This window comes from Micrasema longulum, unplaced genomic scaffold (genome assembly GCF_059751315.1).
Source record: "Micrasema longulum isolate JH-2025_06_02 unplaced genomic scaffold, ASM5975131v1 h1tg002148l, whole genome shotgun sequence".
Taxonomy (NCBI): domain Eukaryota; kingdom Metazoa; phylum Arthropoda; class Insecta; order Trichoptera; family Brachycentridae; genus Micrasema; species Micrasema longulum.
The window spans coordinates 320,187-336,079 of NW_028279313.1; the positions used below are offsets into that span (position 1 = coordinate 320,187).

General features: G+C 30.8%; 1 protein-coding gene across 2 annotated transcripts; it reads right to left on the bottom strand.

Moving 5' to 3' along the window:
- Window positions 1–4,320: 4,320 nt before the first annotated feature.
- LOC148272923 (nischarin-like) lies at window positions 4,321–9,700 on the bottom strand. Of its 2 annotated transcripts, none has more exons than XM_088239388.1 (4): window positions 9,096–9,700; window positions 6,902–7,148; window positions 5,673–5,791; window positions 4,321–5,337 (listed from the first exon to the last, which is right to left on the bottom strand). In XM_088239388.1, exons 1-4 carry the CDS (start codon window positions 9,534–9,536, stop codon window positions 4,729–4,731), a joined length of 1,416 nt encoding a protein of 471 aa, XP_088095514.1. In that variant the 5' UTR covers window positions 9,537–9,700; the 3' UTR covers window positions 4,321–4,728. The 2 variants fall into 2 exon arrangements, with proteins under 2 accessions (XP_088095514.1, XP_088095515.1); XM_088239389.1 differs by having other exon boundaries at window positions 9,074–9,699.
- Between the last annotated feature and the right edge of the window lie 6,193 nt (window positions 9,701–15,893).

Below are 15,893 nucleotides of genomic sequence, written 5' to 3' on the forward strand. Positions count from 1 at the left end.
TTTTGTCGAAGAGGACAAAATTAAGTGTTTTATCTTACTATGCAACCAATTTCGTGCAAACTTTACTTTTTTTGGTGCAACTGGCCCTGGGTAGTACAAAAATAAATGTCGACTCTGGAAAGGAAAAAGTTACCAAGCGACATGTAGCAACTTTACAGAAGAGCCAATTAGAGTTTATTTTGTTTTTTTTTTAACAAATAAAAAAAAAATCTCATACATAAATATGTGATATTTTGGCGTAATTCCTACATAATTTAAATAAAAATTGATAGTACGAGATTCTTTATAATTTATAAAAAAAAACTTTGGCTCTTCCATAAAATTGCTACATGTAGCTTGGTAACTTTTCCTTTCCAGCATCGATATGTAATATTTTTTAGGTAAACTCCATACATACTCCATTGAAAAGTTTATCTAAAATTAGATTGTGCAAATAAACGTATATTTGTTTAGTGTTCATCGTAATATCATCATTATCATAACACCAAATAATGCATAGGACACTGCATTAGAACAAACACCAAATGCAGCATAGTGTAGATACTATTTCGAATTCTGAATAGTTAATATATTGTTTTTTTATAACACTAAGCAAAGTAACTACTCCAGATATCTCATGACTAAAATACCTGTTTACTTCATTATTTGAAGATTACTATTATCTTAACTATTTAGAAAAATACCTTTAGAATGAACTCCAGCCAAACTAAAATACGTGAAAATAAACAGTGATATTAGATAGGTACTAAATACATAACATATGTATGTGATGTAGTGTATTTTGTTAGACGAGTCAATTTGTAAATCCTTTTTCACTCAGTACTGTTGTATAAACTATCTTCGTATTATTTATTCAAAATTTGTAGTGAGATTAATTTATTAAACGTGTATATGCATAAACTTGTATGATCAGTAACCACAGCATGCCTTTGTTTTAAACAAATCTAATTGATTTATCACCAAAAACATTTTAAAAACGTTAATATTTTAGTCAAAGCCATGGTTAACGAAGATAAGTATGGACCAACCCTTGTGTAAGACTTACCAGTTTTGCACCCATCCATTTAATCAAGAATTTACGCCCTTAACAGTGTAACATGGCTCTATACAGCCAAGTCTCAATGTTTTGTATGAATTATAGTCTCGTATTTTAGTGAATTTTTCATAAAAAACTTGATCACCATTAAAAAAAAAAGTATTCAAGACTAGTGTCTATACATCTAATACATACCTCGACTATTTTTCTTGAGTCTTCTAAAGGGCTCTCGAGTTTAGGACTTTAAGGAAAAGCTTAGATGACGCGTAACAAAACAAATTTCACCTTAGTATTTGCAAATTGAATTGCATGCACAAAAATTATTATTCGGTATTTTTGTGAAACTAAAAAAAAAAAAATATATCTTAAAATTTTAATTTTGTCATTATAAATTGATAAACTGGCTTAATATGCGTTTAGGTACCAAGCCATTGTGGAGCCATGCTCAAATCTAAAAAAACTACGATATTTAAAATATATAATTTTTAAAAAAGGTTGTAAAATTTGGTTGTACAGAACACATTCAAATGAATATTTTCAAGATTTTTGTGCAATGTTTGTATATATGTATTTTGGTTATTATATATAATGCTTTATCTCTTACCCAGTTATTGTTTTAAGAATTTATTTTATATACATAATGATGCTTTAATCCATTTCTTTTCATCCAGTGATGTCTTCAATTTTAAAAATTAATAAAACAGTGTTGGTGACCTTATACATATAATCCTGTTAATTTTTTTTTGTTTTGATTTGTATAGAATGTTTGATTTTAGTGTCTTTTAAATTTGAGATATTTATTTTGTTTTTATTCAAATATATAAAGTAAATGTATATTTTATAAAATAAATAAACATATAAATATATCACTGGTATTATTTATTTTAATTTATATCCATAACCACTCAAATGCCAAACTAGCAGGTCACAAAATGTACTCCAACTGCTGAAAATTTTGCCTGAGTGCACTGATTTTTAAGCCTTTTTTTGCGGTCATGATTTCTAAGTGAAAACAGAACAAAATCTTTTTAATAACATCGAATATAAAACATTCTTAGTGATAACTCAAATTTTGTACTCTGTCTTAGAAAAAACTAATAAAACGAAGACTGCATCACAAAACTATGATTTTTTTTCAATAAAAACCAATACCGGATATACAGGCTATCAAAAAAGTAGCAAAACAGTAACGGTATTTAAACAAATATTTGATAAATTGAGCACCTTCTGTAAGTACATAAATGGGTGTTTCCATTAGCATAACACACTTCTGGTCAAACAATATCGAGAAGTCGCAGCAAAATATCTGTACGAGGTTTTCCCAGAGCATGAATTATGTCATACCCAAAACCCGTACGACTTTTGCTCAGAGACATCTCTCATTTATCGCACCGAGAGTGTTCAATATTTTGGAAGAACGTATTAAGCTCTCAAGGACAAAATTTTTTTTAAGAAAGGAGTTAAGGACTGGATTTTCCTTAGTGGGAGGGATTTGAGTAGGAAACTCCTTGATGATTTTCCAAATGCTTGAGTTTACTGTTTACCATATTGATGTGCCGTATATACGTTTTTTTTAAATATTTTTTATGTTTCTTACCCGATATTTGTGGTGATGTACTCATGTGTCTGTGTCATATAATTGCTCGTCCCATCTCAACACAGGACTTTTAGTCCATGGAGTTGGGACTTATTGTCTCAAATAATGTACAATAAACTTATGTATGTAAATAAATAACTATAAGACAATAATAGTGATCTGTTGTGATTTATCTCATTATTTTTTTTATTTGTTGACATGAACTGATAAGTTATAACATTATAATAACCCCATATATCATGGCAGACAAAAAGAAAAAAACGTGTGCATAGATTGAAAGAGAGATCGATCTGGAAAAGACAATCAAGTTGATTCGGTATTAAAATTTTTATTCAGCAATTTTTGTGAATATACTTTTTTTATCCTCTGCTTAATTTTAATGTAGTCAAAAGTTACAGGTCCCATAGTGATTACAATAAGCAGATTCAACTATATAATATATTGAAATAAATAAAACTCGTATCCAATAAATACACATTTAATTTTACAAAAGCATAAATCATGTCACCAAATTAACAGTTATCTTAGGTGTTAATATAAAAATATACTCTTTAGTTAACTTACACTAGTTTATTATTGATCAGGAATGTTCAAGTCATACCTAGAACTTTCAGTTGAATATTATGCATCATTTAAAAACTATCCTTATTGTGTTTTTATAAATATCACAATGAAATATAATGTAGAATATTTTAATAACCAACTACCGTGTAATTTAAATTTATTCTAAATATATAGGAATTTGGTAATATATTCTGAACATAAAAGTAGTCAAGTAAAACAGTTTGAATAGAAGTACCTATGGTTTTTTATTAAAAATAATTCCATTATGACCCCTTTTAGAAATAATTGTTTTTCCTTTTAGTAGAATTCATTTGATATTTGGGATAGATTGTAGGATTTTTATGCATCTTTTCATTCTTAAGGGGACATCTTAATATGTATTTTAATTGAAGTTTAAACAAAATATTCAATTAGTATTAATTTTATCATGGGATCTCAAATGGTGTCTCATTAAGAAATGTTGATAAAATAAATGATAATAAAAATTAAACCTGCTTACAAACTAAAATAAAATGTATGTATCTTAAAAACACATTGATAATAATATATTATGCATTAGTTTTACTTTCAATGATTTAATACTTTTTCCACATACTTAAAATTAGAAAAATATTTTTTATGTTAAAAATAGTAATTATAGACGAACATCCACAATTTGAGATTCATCTTTGTAATTAGAAACAAAAGTAGTCATTTTAAAAATAGTAAAATTAATTTATGCTTAGAAAGTTTGGTAGCAGTGATGAATGTTCAGCAAATGAATTAAGAAATGGGTAGTATAAACAGGAAAAATATATTTTATTGAAATTAGTGTGGCAATTTTTTTTTTTAATGTTTACCCTAAACAACTTTCGCCGTACCGCAAAACCGTCCAATTTTGCCCTGGATGGATATTTTGCCCAAACAGTCTAATCTATGATCAACCTTTAAAAAAACATATTTCCATTTGATTTCGGTAAATTTGGTACCAAAATTGGACAGTTTCGCGGTACTTTTAGTCATTACATCTTTACTTTTCATTCTAAAACCATCCCTGTATCATTAACATAATGGAAGATATTTAATACTAGATACTTAAGTGAAAGTTTAGTTATTTTGTTGAATTTCATTTTTATAAAATTGATTTTTTTTTTCTTTCATAAATTCCAAATATATACAACAAAAGTTATTAAATATTTATATACTTATGAATGTGTAAATTAATCTACACTCATAATAATTAGTACATAGTAAAATGTAATAAAATACTACTTGTAAATGATTGATTAATAAGGTGCTAAAATATAGATAACGTGTAGATATTACCTACTATAAAGTTAAAATCAGAAATCATTTTATTTACGGAGCTACTAAATATTTTACACTGTTAATAGTTGTATTGTATCTTAATTAAGTAAAATCAAATTACAAAACAAGATTTATCATTAAAAATATATCATTTATCTACCCGTTTCTCTCTACGTAATTTATCACAGATTGCATGGTTGTAATTTGTGAAATTCAGTAAAATTTTACTACAATAACAACACAGTTATAATCCACTACCCCCTTGTCCAGTAATAGTTGCAAATGCCTGATCACTTGTGTTAAAAAAATTAGGTGTTTTTCCTTCTCTAACTATTCTTAATGCCTGAAGCACCCTTGCTGTATCTAATTCTTTTTCCGAAGCTTTTTCATTATCCAGGAAGATATCAGACATTCTGACATCGAACTGTTCGATAACTTTAACTCGGTAATCAACTACAGATGCTACCGGATTAGCGGTCAGTCTGAGACTTTCCAAGCATGGAAGTTTGCAAATATTCTGTACTTCCTCCACATCGGATATAATGTTGCAGCTTAAATCAAGATTTTCTAAAGAATATAATTTGCTGAATCCGGCGAGAGAAGAAATTTGATTCTGCGATAAATTAATGTAGTTTATTTTTCCGATTTTGGAATGCCAGTCCTGACATGATGTGAAGAGATTTTCACTCAAGTTCAGGTGGGAAAGGTGGGGTAAACTCGACAAGTTACTTATTTCACTGATCTTATTTTTGTTTAATATCAATTTCTGCAATTTAGGAAGTAATTTGATGCTCTTGTCTATTTCAGAAATGTTGTTGGTGCTGAGGTTCATTTCCACCAGTGCCTTCCAGTTCTGTAAAATAATAGAAAGATGAATATAATTTGAAATATTTTAATACCAAATAACCATAGATTTCTGATACTGTGATATAAGCTGAAAAATCTGCAAAAATTATCAATAACACATATTATGTATGTCATAAGACATAAATTTAAATGTTTTATCTATTTTATGTAAAACAAACCTGATTAAAATATGTGATGTGGATTCAGTATACTATTTATTTGCCTTTTTGCCTAATCCACTACACAGCATCAAAACCAAAGATTTTTTTTTTAATTTTCTTTTTATGATAATCTACAGTGTAGTCCATTTCACATTTATAAAGAAGTAAAACAATAACTCACCAGTTGATTAGAATTATTTTCAATATTCTTATGTATAATATCACAAAGAACTATATCACTTATTTTTTTACTATTTGTCTTGTGTACTCTTAGAACTTTTACGGTATCTCTAAGGCTACCTGCAAAAAAAAAATTAGTTATTAAAAATTATACTTAAAATACCAAGTTTGCATTTGTAATTTAATGAACAAAATAAAACAATATTGATTTTCGTCGGAGAAATCACAGCGAAATAAACATATTTTGAAGAAGAAAATAACAGTCTAGACCAGACGTGGCCAACTTTTACAGCGGCCGGGATAAATTTTCAAAAAGAGATTTCCCGCCAGACTGCACAACCAATTTTCGTCATTATTTAAAGCAAACAAGTTTTTTTTTAAAGTAAATAAAACAAAACTGCAAATCAAACATATCTACTAAATGTAAATTACAATTTGAAAAACAAAAGAAATTGATGAGAAGTTGACTTTGTTTTGCAGAGCTAAGATCGTCAATGTTAATTTCCACTGGAATTGATAAAATAATAGAAAAGTCGTTGAAAAACATTGAAAGAGGTTTCGTAGAGACTAAAATATGAACTTAAAAGCTCGATTTTTAAAATTATTCTCAATATAATTTTTGAATGTGCTCCTCACGTCTAGTTTGACGAGCCAGGCTTATTTTTGAGAAATATTTTTTTCTTTTCTAAACACGTACTTCAGCTACCGGATTCATTTTGTTGGTTTTAGATAATCTAAAAGTAAAATTGTTTGTTCATAATAATTATGATCCAGCTCCGAGAGCCACAAGTTGATACCCGGTGAGCCGTATGCGACCCACGGGCCTGCGCTAGCCACCCGTGGTCTAGACATTTATAGAGCTTATAAAATTTTATTGGCTGATATGGTGTAACGTGTAACATTCACCACTCTTGTTATTGAATATCCATATTTGCTTTCTAATCTTTGGGACTTTACAACACAACACTATATGTTTCTTTTTTCTTCTAATTTTTGCGGACATGTGAACATCGTCAGACGCCTCCAGGATACCCTATTGCTAGCCATCACTCTTGCCTCCTCCCACGTCCCTTAGTTCTGCCGAATAAAGTCGAAAGATCATCATCAACTATCTTCCACGATGGAGCCTGCAAGTGTGAAGAAGGGGCAACTTGGGTTGAGGCATTTGACAGGTTCACCGCCGCACCCTCAACATATATTTATATTAAGTAAAATATGAAAATAACAAACCTGTACTTGTTATATTCTGCAGTGGGAATTTCAAAATCAGTAATTCAGTGAGAGATTTGAACGGAGATAGATCAAATGTGAGTTTATTTGGAATGATATTACTTGTTCCAACAAAGTTGTCGTTTCCTTCGATATGCAAAGTTTTTAACTGGGAGCAGAAGTCGAGCACGTGGCTGAAATCAAATTTACTGTCTACGAGCTCAAAGGAAGAACAAGGTTGCTTCAGTCGTTCACTGATCGCGTACAGCTGAAAAACATAAGAGTATAAAAATAAAAATACTGAGTTTTAACCGTTTAACTAATTCTATCAATTTTGGAATGCTTTTGGGAAAGAAAATTACTGTCAGCAGAAATAAGTTTTGTTAGAGGAGACATCCTAATGCAAATGTTCATGTTACACAGTACCATGCGCAAGATATTCTTGTGACAGCTAAAGAGTTAAGAATATATACCTAAGGGTCAGTTACACCAAAAAAGTTTCAAGGTGTTCTCCTGACTTGCTTGAGATCCCAGGTTCAATTCCAGGCTAGGTCCACAAGAAATATTTATTTTGAAAAAGGTGGTTTCTCACCGCAATATTTCTTAGTACCAGAAGTAAGTACTGATCACCTTACTTACCTTAAAAAATGATCGAGATACACTGCATTTTTGGTTTTGATGTAAAGCCTTATGCACCATTTGGTACATAAAACCAACGATGATAATATGACACTGTTTTTGTGTGATTTTTCCAACTTCTCTATTTAATTTATTATTAATTCAAGATAATAATGATAACCATAAACACAAACATGCTTATCTAATAAGCTTGTGGTTATTTGGGTAGACTGATTGTAACGAATAATTTTAAAATAATTTTCAGAGAATCTAGGCTGATTTAAATTGACTATAATGAGGAAGTTCAGTGCCTTTTTTTATTTTTTATTTATTAATAGACTATTAAACTAAGCCAATTTTTTCTATTTTTAATTATTGTATTTCGTATTATCAGTTTTGTACTTCTGGAATAACTCCACGTGTGACATCCGAGGTTTTTCTGTCAGTTCTTCAGATTGGTTCATTTACGGTAAGAAAACCGGCCATCCATCACAGCTCTCATATCATTGGTTGGATTATATGAACCAATGACGTCGTTCAAAGTAGAGCGTTTTTTTTTTTTTCGTACATTTTCAAGAAACTTTGCCATTCAATTTAATGCTCTAATTTTTATCATGTGCAAGAAAACATTTTTAGTATTCAATTTCCCGTAGGACTGAAATTCCTCATTATAGAAAAAATATATAAATGAACCAAAGCCTGACAGTTGTATTTAGAGATGTGCTGACACCGTAATGAGAAAGTTCAGTGCCACGGGAAATTGTATATAAAAAATGTTATCTTACGCACATTAAAAATTAGAGCATTAAATTGTACAGTGAAGTTTCTTGAAAATGTATGAAAAAAAATATTCTAATAAAAATAACCACTTTGAACGACATCACTAGTTCTTCCGAATTAACCGATGATAGTGTTTTGATAGATTTCCAGTTTACAGGAAGCCAACTGACTAATCAGCAGAACTTGTGACATCATTTGTGGAGTAATTTAAAAACTTTAAAAATCATAGCACTGATAATACGATACAAAAATGATTAATATTTTTAATTTTTGGTTCGTCATTGAACCCACAGAATATTGATTTTTGTACCGCATGTGAAAATATTGGATGGTTTGTACAAGTTATGCGTATTTACGGGGTATCCAAAATTAAAAACATTTTTATATCAATTTTGAAACAAAATAAAACAGCTAAAGTTTAGTTGTTGAATAAAATTATACCAAAAGATTAAAAAAATATATTAAGTATTAAAACAAAACTGTTTACATCATTACCAACAATTAAATTAATTTGTTCAAAATTGTAATTCAGTAATTATTTATACTTCACAGCCGCCTAATTGTCAGGGCATCATTCTTATAAAAATCGTAAAATAATTTACTTTGTCATTATTGAGTTAATTTACGGATAGAAATAAGTTATTACTACATCAATTCATTATAATCACTTATGCATAACATATTTTATTGTGTCAACCAATACAATCTCAATTACCTATATAGATAAGTTTGCAGATAATAATTTTAAAACAACATAAAGATAATAAAATGCAAGAGGATAGTGATACCACATACAAAAAAAAAACAAAGTGTAAACCTCGAGTGGAGTAAATGTGTATTGGTTGGATTTTTCCAGTAATCTATCACCATCAGTGAAAAGTTTCATTGCCAAACTTTGTAAAAGAAATACTATGTCAAACTCTTGAAAATTAAGAAATCTGGCAAACTCTCTGGGCATCGTCAGCTGCAAATAATTAAACACGTTTTTCAAATACGCATCCAATCGTACTCTCCTCTGTTCGACGAACTTGGGACATTTATTTCGAATTGCTTTCTTCGGAGGCAGCAAATCCTTAGCAACACCATGATCAGTCACTAATTTGGAGTGCAATTCATCGAAATCTTTATATCTATGTAACACCGTCCAAGAGACATGATTTATTTTAACTCTAATTTTATAGAGCGTGACATTTTCAACTTCTTCGACGTCATAAACATCCACATTGGCATTATCTTTATGCTGAGTGAAACAAGACATTTTTTATATATAATATTATATTATATATAATATATGTTTTCACTTATAAGACACATACAAAACTATTTGATTGCATAACTTAAAACTTAAAACAAAACTACAAAAAAATAAACCCCAAGAGTGATCACAAAAACGTCATCGCGCGTAATTGTAATTATGTAGTCAGGCAGTTTTCAGCCAATACAAGACTTTCTAGTCATTCTTCCGATGTCGCACAAGCCACTTGCTAGTAAATCAATACAGTTTGTGGCGCAACTGTCGGCGGCGTGTGCCCAGCCACGCCGTGCCGGCCGGCGTCCTTCTAGACGAACCGCCAATTTATCCGTTTCCATTCGAAATCGCTGTCACACTGCTCTCTGTGTTTTTACACTTTTTTCTTCGAAATGCCGAGTTGTTGCGTACCGAATTGTAATTCTACGAAAAAACTACATCGTTTTCCGAAACGATATCCACATTTATTTAAAGAATGGATCAATCGTGTTCAAAGTCCCAAATTTATGAATTTATCAGATGACGAAATTAATCGACTTTGTTTTGTGTGCATTAAACACTTCAACGCATTCAACTTTAGCCAATACAATGACATCCAGCTTTTATTGTGCTCTGTGCCTACCATTGGATTGCCAGGTAAATTGCATGATATTTCATACATAATTATTTCAAGAATTTGTCTCATGTTACACGTTTATTTGTCCTGTTTGTCTGCCCTGCAAATTTTTATTGACAATCTTTACAACTCATAGGGAAAGCATACTTTTATTAATCTGGACCCATTTTACAATGAAAGTTATTAGTATTTCTGCAAGAAAAATATATGTACGACTCAGGTTGGCTTTCCACTGTAATTGCACCTTGTTTATCTGTCTTGTGTCTATACAATTGCAAGTCTGCTTTTGGAATGTGGTGTTTGTGATTTGTCTTACAGTTGGTTAATCGGGTTATTATGTATCTACAAAGTTGGCGTAGTGCCTTTTCCTGCAACTTCCGACATTTTTATTTGGTCATTATTTACAAACAATTACCAGGGTGGCATGGTGTGTATACAATTTTAGGGATGTGCTTTTGCAATGTGGTGTTGGTAATTTGTATTATTTTTACAGGGTTTAACAAGTCACCATCCAAAGAAAATAGTTTTCATTATTTACTTGGTGAACAGAGTTCGGGTATGTATTTCTATAATTTTCACATTTCCTTACACCCCTTCTTTCAGACATGTACAATCTCATTTATTATATTGTCGTTATGGTCGTGGCATGGTGTGTTTTCAATTGTAAGGATGTGCTTTCGCAATGTGGTGTTGGTAATTTGTATTTATTTTATAGGATTTAACAAGTCACCATCCAACGAAAATAGTTCTCATTATTTACTCGGTGAACCGAGTTCGGATAAGTATTTTCTATAATTTTCACATTTCCTTACACCCCTTCTTTCAGACTTATGTACTATCTCAGTTATTATATTGTCGTTAATGCTTTCTACACGTAACCATCTCAGCTTATTCTTTTCTATTCGTTCAAGCCTTACTCGATCTTTCAAGGTTTTTCCTGAAGTTCTTGCATTATGTTATCTGGTATGATGTTCATTTTATTTTTATTGTGAATTACAGTAGGCATAGCTGTTACTGAAGAACACCCCTGTGCACTCCCGGAAGGCGTTGCCAGTTGCAGTGGTACGACTTTCATCCAACCTATTTCTGGTTTGTGGTAATATTTTTTTTATTTTTGTAATAAAAATTTACAAACATACATATTTATATATAAGAGAAAGAGAAACATCTTTGTTTCTTTGTTAAAAAGAAAAAAATAATAAACAATACAAATAAATTCAGGAGAGTTCAGCGTGTGTAAGAGTTAATGGGAGATTTACATCTTGGTTTGCGATCTCAAAAGGCGTGAAACAGGGATGTGTAATGTCACTATGGTTGTTTAATCTTTACATTTTTCTATTAATTTTATACATTTTCTGCAAATTGAGAAATGCCGTTTTTGTGATCGACCAAGACTACATCGTCTGAGCGTGGGCCGTTCCTTTTTTAATTATTAAAAAGTTTATAGCACATATATATCGTATGACATGACCATGAAAGTGACCCTCTCAGTTGAAACAAATTTCTGACCCATAATTTTCTCCAGCAAATCGGCATATTAAAGCTGTTTGTGTTTTCAAAGAACTTAAAATGTATACATACAGTTACTTGTCCGACTCATTGACACATTGTCACATATTACTAATTAATAATGTTTTTAGATATCAACGCTGATGACATATCAGGCCCACTGCATATTTCTGGTCCGAGTGCACCTCAGCAGAGTACACCAAAAAGTTAGTATCAAATGACATGTATTCAATAATGCATTTTCTCTTGGTTCTTGGACAGAGAGATTTCGTTCTACATAATATCCACAGATACTTTGTTTCTATCATGTTCATGCAGTTTATGAATAATGCTAACGGATGTTTCCATGAAAATGCGACATAAATTTTTCGTCATTAAAACTTCATGAGGTGTTAAAAAACATCAAGTGGTTAAGACGCTTGAATTACGTACGGAAGGTTCCGGGTTCGATTCCCGGAGAGAACACAAAATTATAATATGATTTTTCTGTAATTGATCACTGTAATGGGCCCTCTTGTCCTGCTGTGGTGCAATTTTTATATTATTTATTATCGGGAATCAAAAAAATTACCTAATTGAATTATTGTTTTTATGAAATTTTTCCTTAATCGTTGTTCAATGTACAGTGATATACAGAATACAGATGCTTTAGTGTGCAATTTGTACAATCTTTGGGAGTCGTCGTCTTCACAATATATATAATGTTATCCTGAGTTCCTATCTGACCTCTCCAAAATCAGCGTCCCATTCCCTATTACTATTTAAACTCTTTTGTTCCCACCCAATAATAATATATTAAAAAATTTATGTAAATATGTAGCTATAAATGGTATTAAGTTGTAAATAAGTTTTATATTATGTAAAATGTATGTAATATTAAATACTAACATGCTAACTTGTATGTATAGTACTAACACATGTGTAAATATTTAAATAAGTTAATCTCAAACTTGACACTGGCTAGAACACCTCAGTTAGGAGTGAAAAAAGCCAATAAAAAACTAAAGAAGATATACAGAATAAATATTTTTTTACATTATATAGATAAAACACATTGAAAAAGACTCAATTATGACGTTAGTATCCGTTGAATTACCCTAATACTACTCAAATTTATTAAAGATATAAAATACAATGAACTTCAACCAAGAACTTTCATTAACAAACTTGGAAGTGAAATTTTATATTGTAAATAGAACCAACTGCTAGTATTTCTTTTTGCTTATTTCCAAACAGCATCCCTTTACATTTTATCATTCTTTGCAATAATAGTTAGGCATTCATTATATTATGATGTTGGGACCCTTAATGCATCATTATGAAATATTATATTACAGGACGAAAATATGACCACATCTTGAAGGATGTAAATGAAACCCAATCTCAAAATTTAACACCCAGGAAAAGGAAGCTTTACAAGAAATGTTTGCAGTTTAAAAAGGCTAGAAGAAACATGGAGATGAAGATTAGAAAGATGGAACTCAAATTAAACAAAGAGCGCCATGTATCCTTTAAAAATAAATTAAATAAAATCACATACCGTTTTTTTAAGTCTCAATTGAGGCTTCAGAAACGGACAAAACAGGGCCGTAGATATACAACTAACGATAAGGTTTTTGCATTGTCATTAATGAAGCAGGGCTATAAAAGTTATAAATATATTTCAAGCATATTTTCCTTACCATCCAGAAAAACATTGATGACAATGCTAAATAAAATCCCATTTAATCCTGGTACCAATTTGCATATATTTAAACATTTGGAAGAGGTCGCCCAAAATCTTTCTGCTAAAGCTCGAATATGCTCTTTGATGTTTGACGAGATGTCAATTAGTCAGAATTTAATGTACAAAAAACATAAAGATTTTATTGATGGATTCCAAGACTTGGGTGAAGGAAAACGTACTCCAGCTTTTGCTGATCACGTTTGTGTTTTTATGCTACAGGGTTTATATAATAAATGGAAACAACCATTAGCATTTGTTTTTACAGGAGGACCCATTAAATCTTCAGATTTGGTTGTTATCTTAAAATCAATAATCTCAAATATCTTTCGTAGCAATTTGGAATTAGTTTCAATAATTTGTGACCAAGGTAGCTCAAATGTTGGTGCAATAAATATCCTGAAACAGGAAACCCGTGAATTGTACCTTCGGGGTGGTACTGAATGTAGAGTTCACGGGTTTGAAATTGAAGGCCATGAAATTGTACAAATGTTTGATGTGCCACATCTTTTGAAGGGATTTAGAAATAATATGCTAGTAAAAGATGTACATTTTGTTCAAAATTCTGTATCAAAAATAGCAAAGTGGTCCCATATTGTACAATCATACACATACGATCAAGCAAGAGGGGAAGACTTTTTCCAAATGCACAAATTAACCGATAGTCATATTTTCCCCGACAAACTAAGAAAAATGAAGGTCAAGGTTGCTGCTCAGGTATTCAGCAGGACAGTAGGAACTACCATGAAATCTTTGGCAGATACTGTGGATGATATTGACAATGGGGCATCACAGACTGCTGATCTTATCTTATTTATAAATAAACTTTTCGACAGTTTAAATGGCAGTTCTCTCAATGCTAATAGTATTATTTGTAAATACCGTTGTGGAGTCAGATTAACATCTCCCCACTGGAAATTTTGGCAGAAAGCTATTTCCATCTTAAAATCAGTAAAATTTGTAGATTTCAAAAACCAAAAAATATCAGTACCACCTACAGTGCTTAACTGGATTACAACTTTGGAAGCAATATCATATTTGAGTAATAAATTACTTACATGTTATAAATTTACTTTTGTGCTTCCACGTAACCTTAACCAAGACCCCATTGAAAACTTTTTTGGCATGGTAAGAAGTCAGGGTGCACGTAACATAAACCCCTCTAGTTCAAATTTTATAGATGCTTTTAAGTCGCTTCTCATATCAAACTTATCTCATACTCACTCCATTGGAGCAAATTGTGAAAATGATGACGGTGAAATTTTAGATTCATTAAAACTTTTTTTAACATCGGACATCAAAGTACAGGAACAATTTCATGTTGATGATCACTCCTTACCAACAAGTTCTTCAAGACAGAAAAGTAGTCAATATGTTGCGGTTTGTAAATATATAGCTGGTTATGTGGCAAAACGGGCTTTATCTAAATTTGGATCTTGTTGTGAATGTAGACTGGATCTTAAATCTGAAACACAGTTACCGGGGCATAGTTTAATAACTTCTAGGGCATGTGGTCCAAATACTTTAATCCACCCAACAATCAAAATCTATAAAGTTTTTAATACCATTGTCAATCACTGCAAAAATAATTTACCGACTATTTGCCATAAGTTTCATGTTATGTCGAGTTTGAAGGAAATAGTACTATCTAAATTAAATTCAGCATGTTTATCTTGTCCAGCACATAGAGGCCACCTTTTTGATTTTATTGTTAACTTAGTATTGCAATTATATATTTTTTCTTGGTGTAAACAAATTAACTTTCTATTAACTGGGCGAAAAAAATTAGAGTCTTGCATTGTTGATCCTCTCAAATTACAAGCTAGAAAGTGTTATAATAAAAGACTTAAGAATAAGAAGCGCAGACAATAGAGTAGATACATGCATACCCTTTTCTTCTTACCTACCATATTAGCACTTCATTTCATTACTTAATAAGCTTATAAGTGCTTCCTTCCTGCTTTATTCCTAAGCAGCAGCCTAGAAATGTCAATGTGAAATAAAATAAATTATCCACCATTAATAATGTTCTTTTGTTTCAGAATGGTGATTGTTGATGCCATGGATCTTAATGTGCAGGAAGAAAATATTTTTCATCCAGGAATAGAAGGGATCCAATACTGATCACAATGCTGCACAATTTTTAAATAATACTCAATTGTTATTTTTGATAATCCAATATTAGCATATTAGCACTTCATTTTATTCTTTAGTAACCTTATAAATGCTTCCTTCCTGTTTTATTCCTAAGCAGCAGCCTAGAAATGTCAATGTGAAATAAAATAAATTATCCACCATTAATAATATTCTTTTGTTTCAGAATGGTGATTGTTGATGCCATGGCTCTTAATCTGCACGAAGAAAATATTTTTCATCCAGGAATAGCAGGGATCCAATGCTGATCACAATGCTGCACAATTTTTAAATAATACTCAATTGTTATTTTTGATAATCCAATATTAGCATATTAGCACTTCATTTTATTCTTTAGTAACCTTATAAATGCTTCCTTCCTGTT

Bases quoted from the DNA above. Each gene is read 5' to 3' on its own strand.
- LOC148272923 (XM_088239388.1), bottom strand. From the start codon at position 9,536: ATGTCTTGTTTCACTCAGCATAAAGATAATGCCAATGTGGATGTTTAT. The intron at 7,149-9,095 runs GTTTACACTTTG...TATGTTTTTCAG, and splicing joins ACACATTTACTCCACTCGAG to CTGTACGCGATCAGTGAACG. The intron at 5,792-6,901 runs GTTTGTTATTTT...TTTTTTTTGCAG, and splicing joins GCAGAATATAACAAGTACAG to GTAGCCTTAGAGATACCGTA.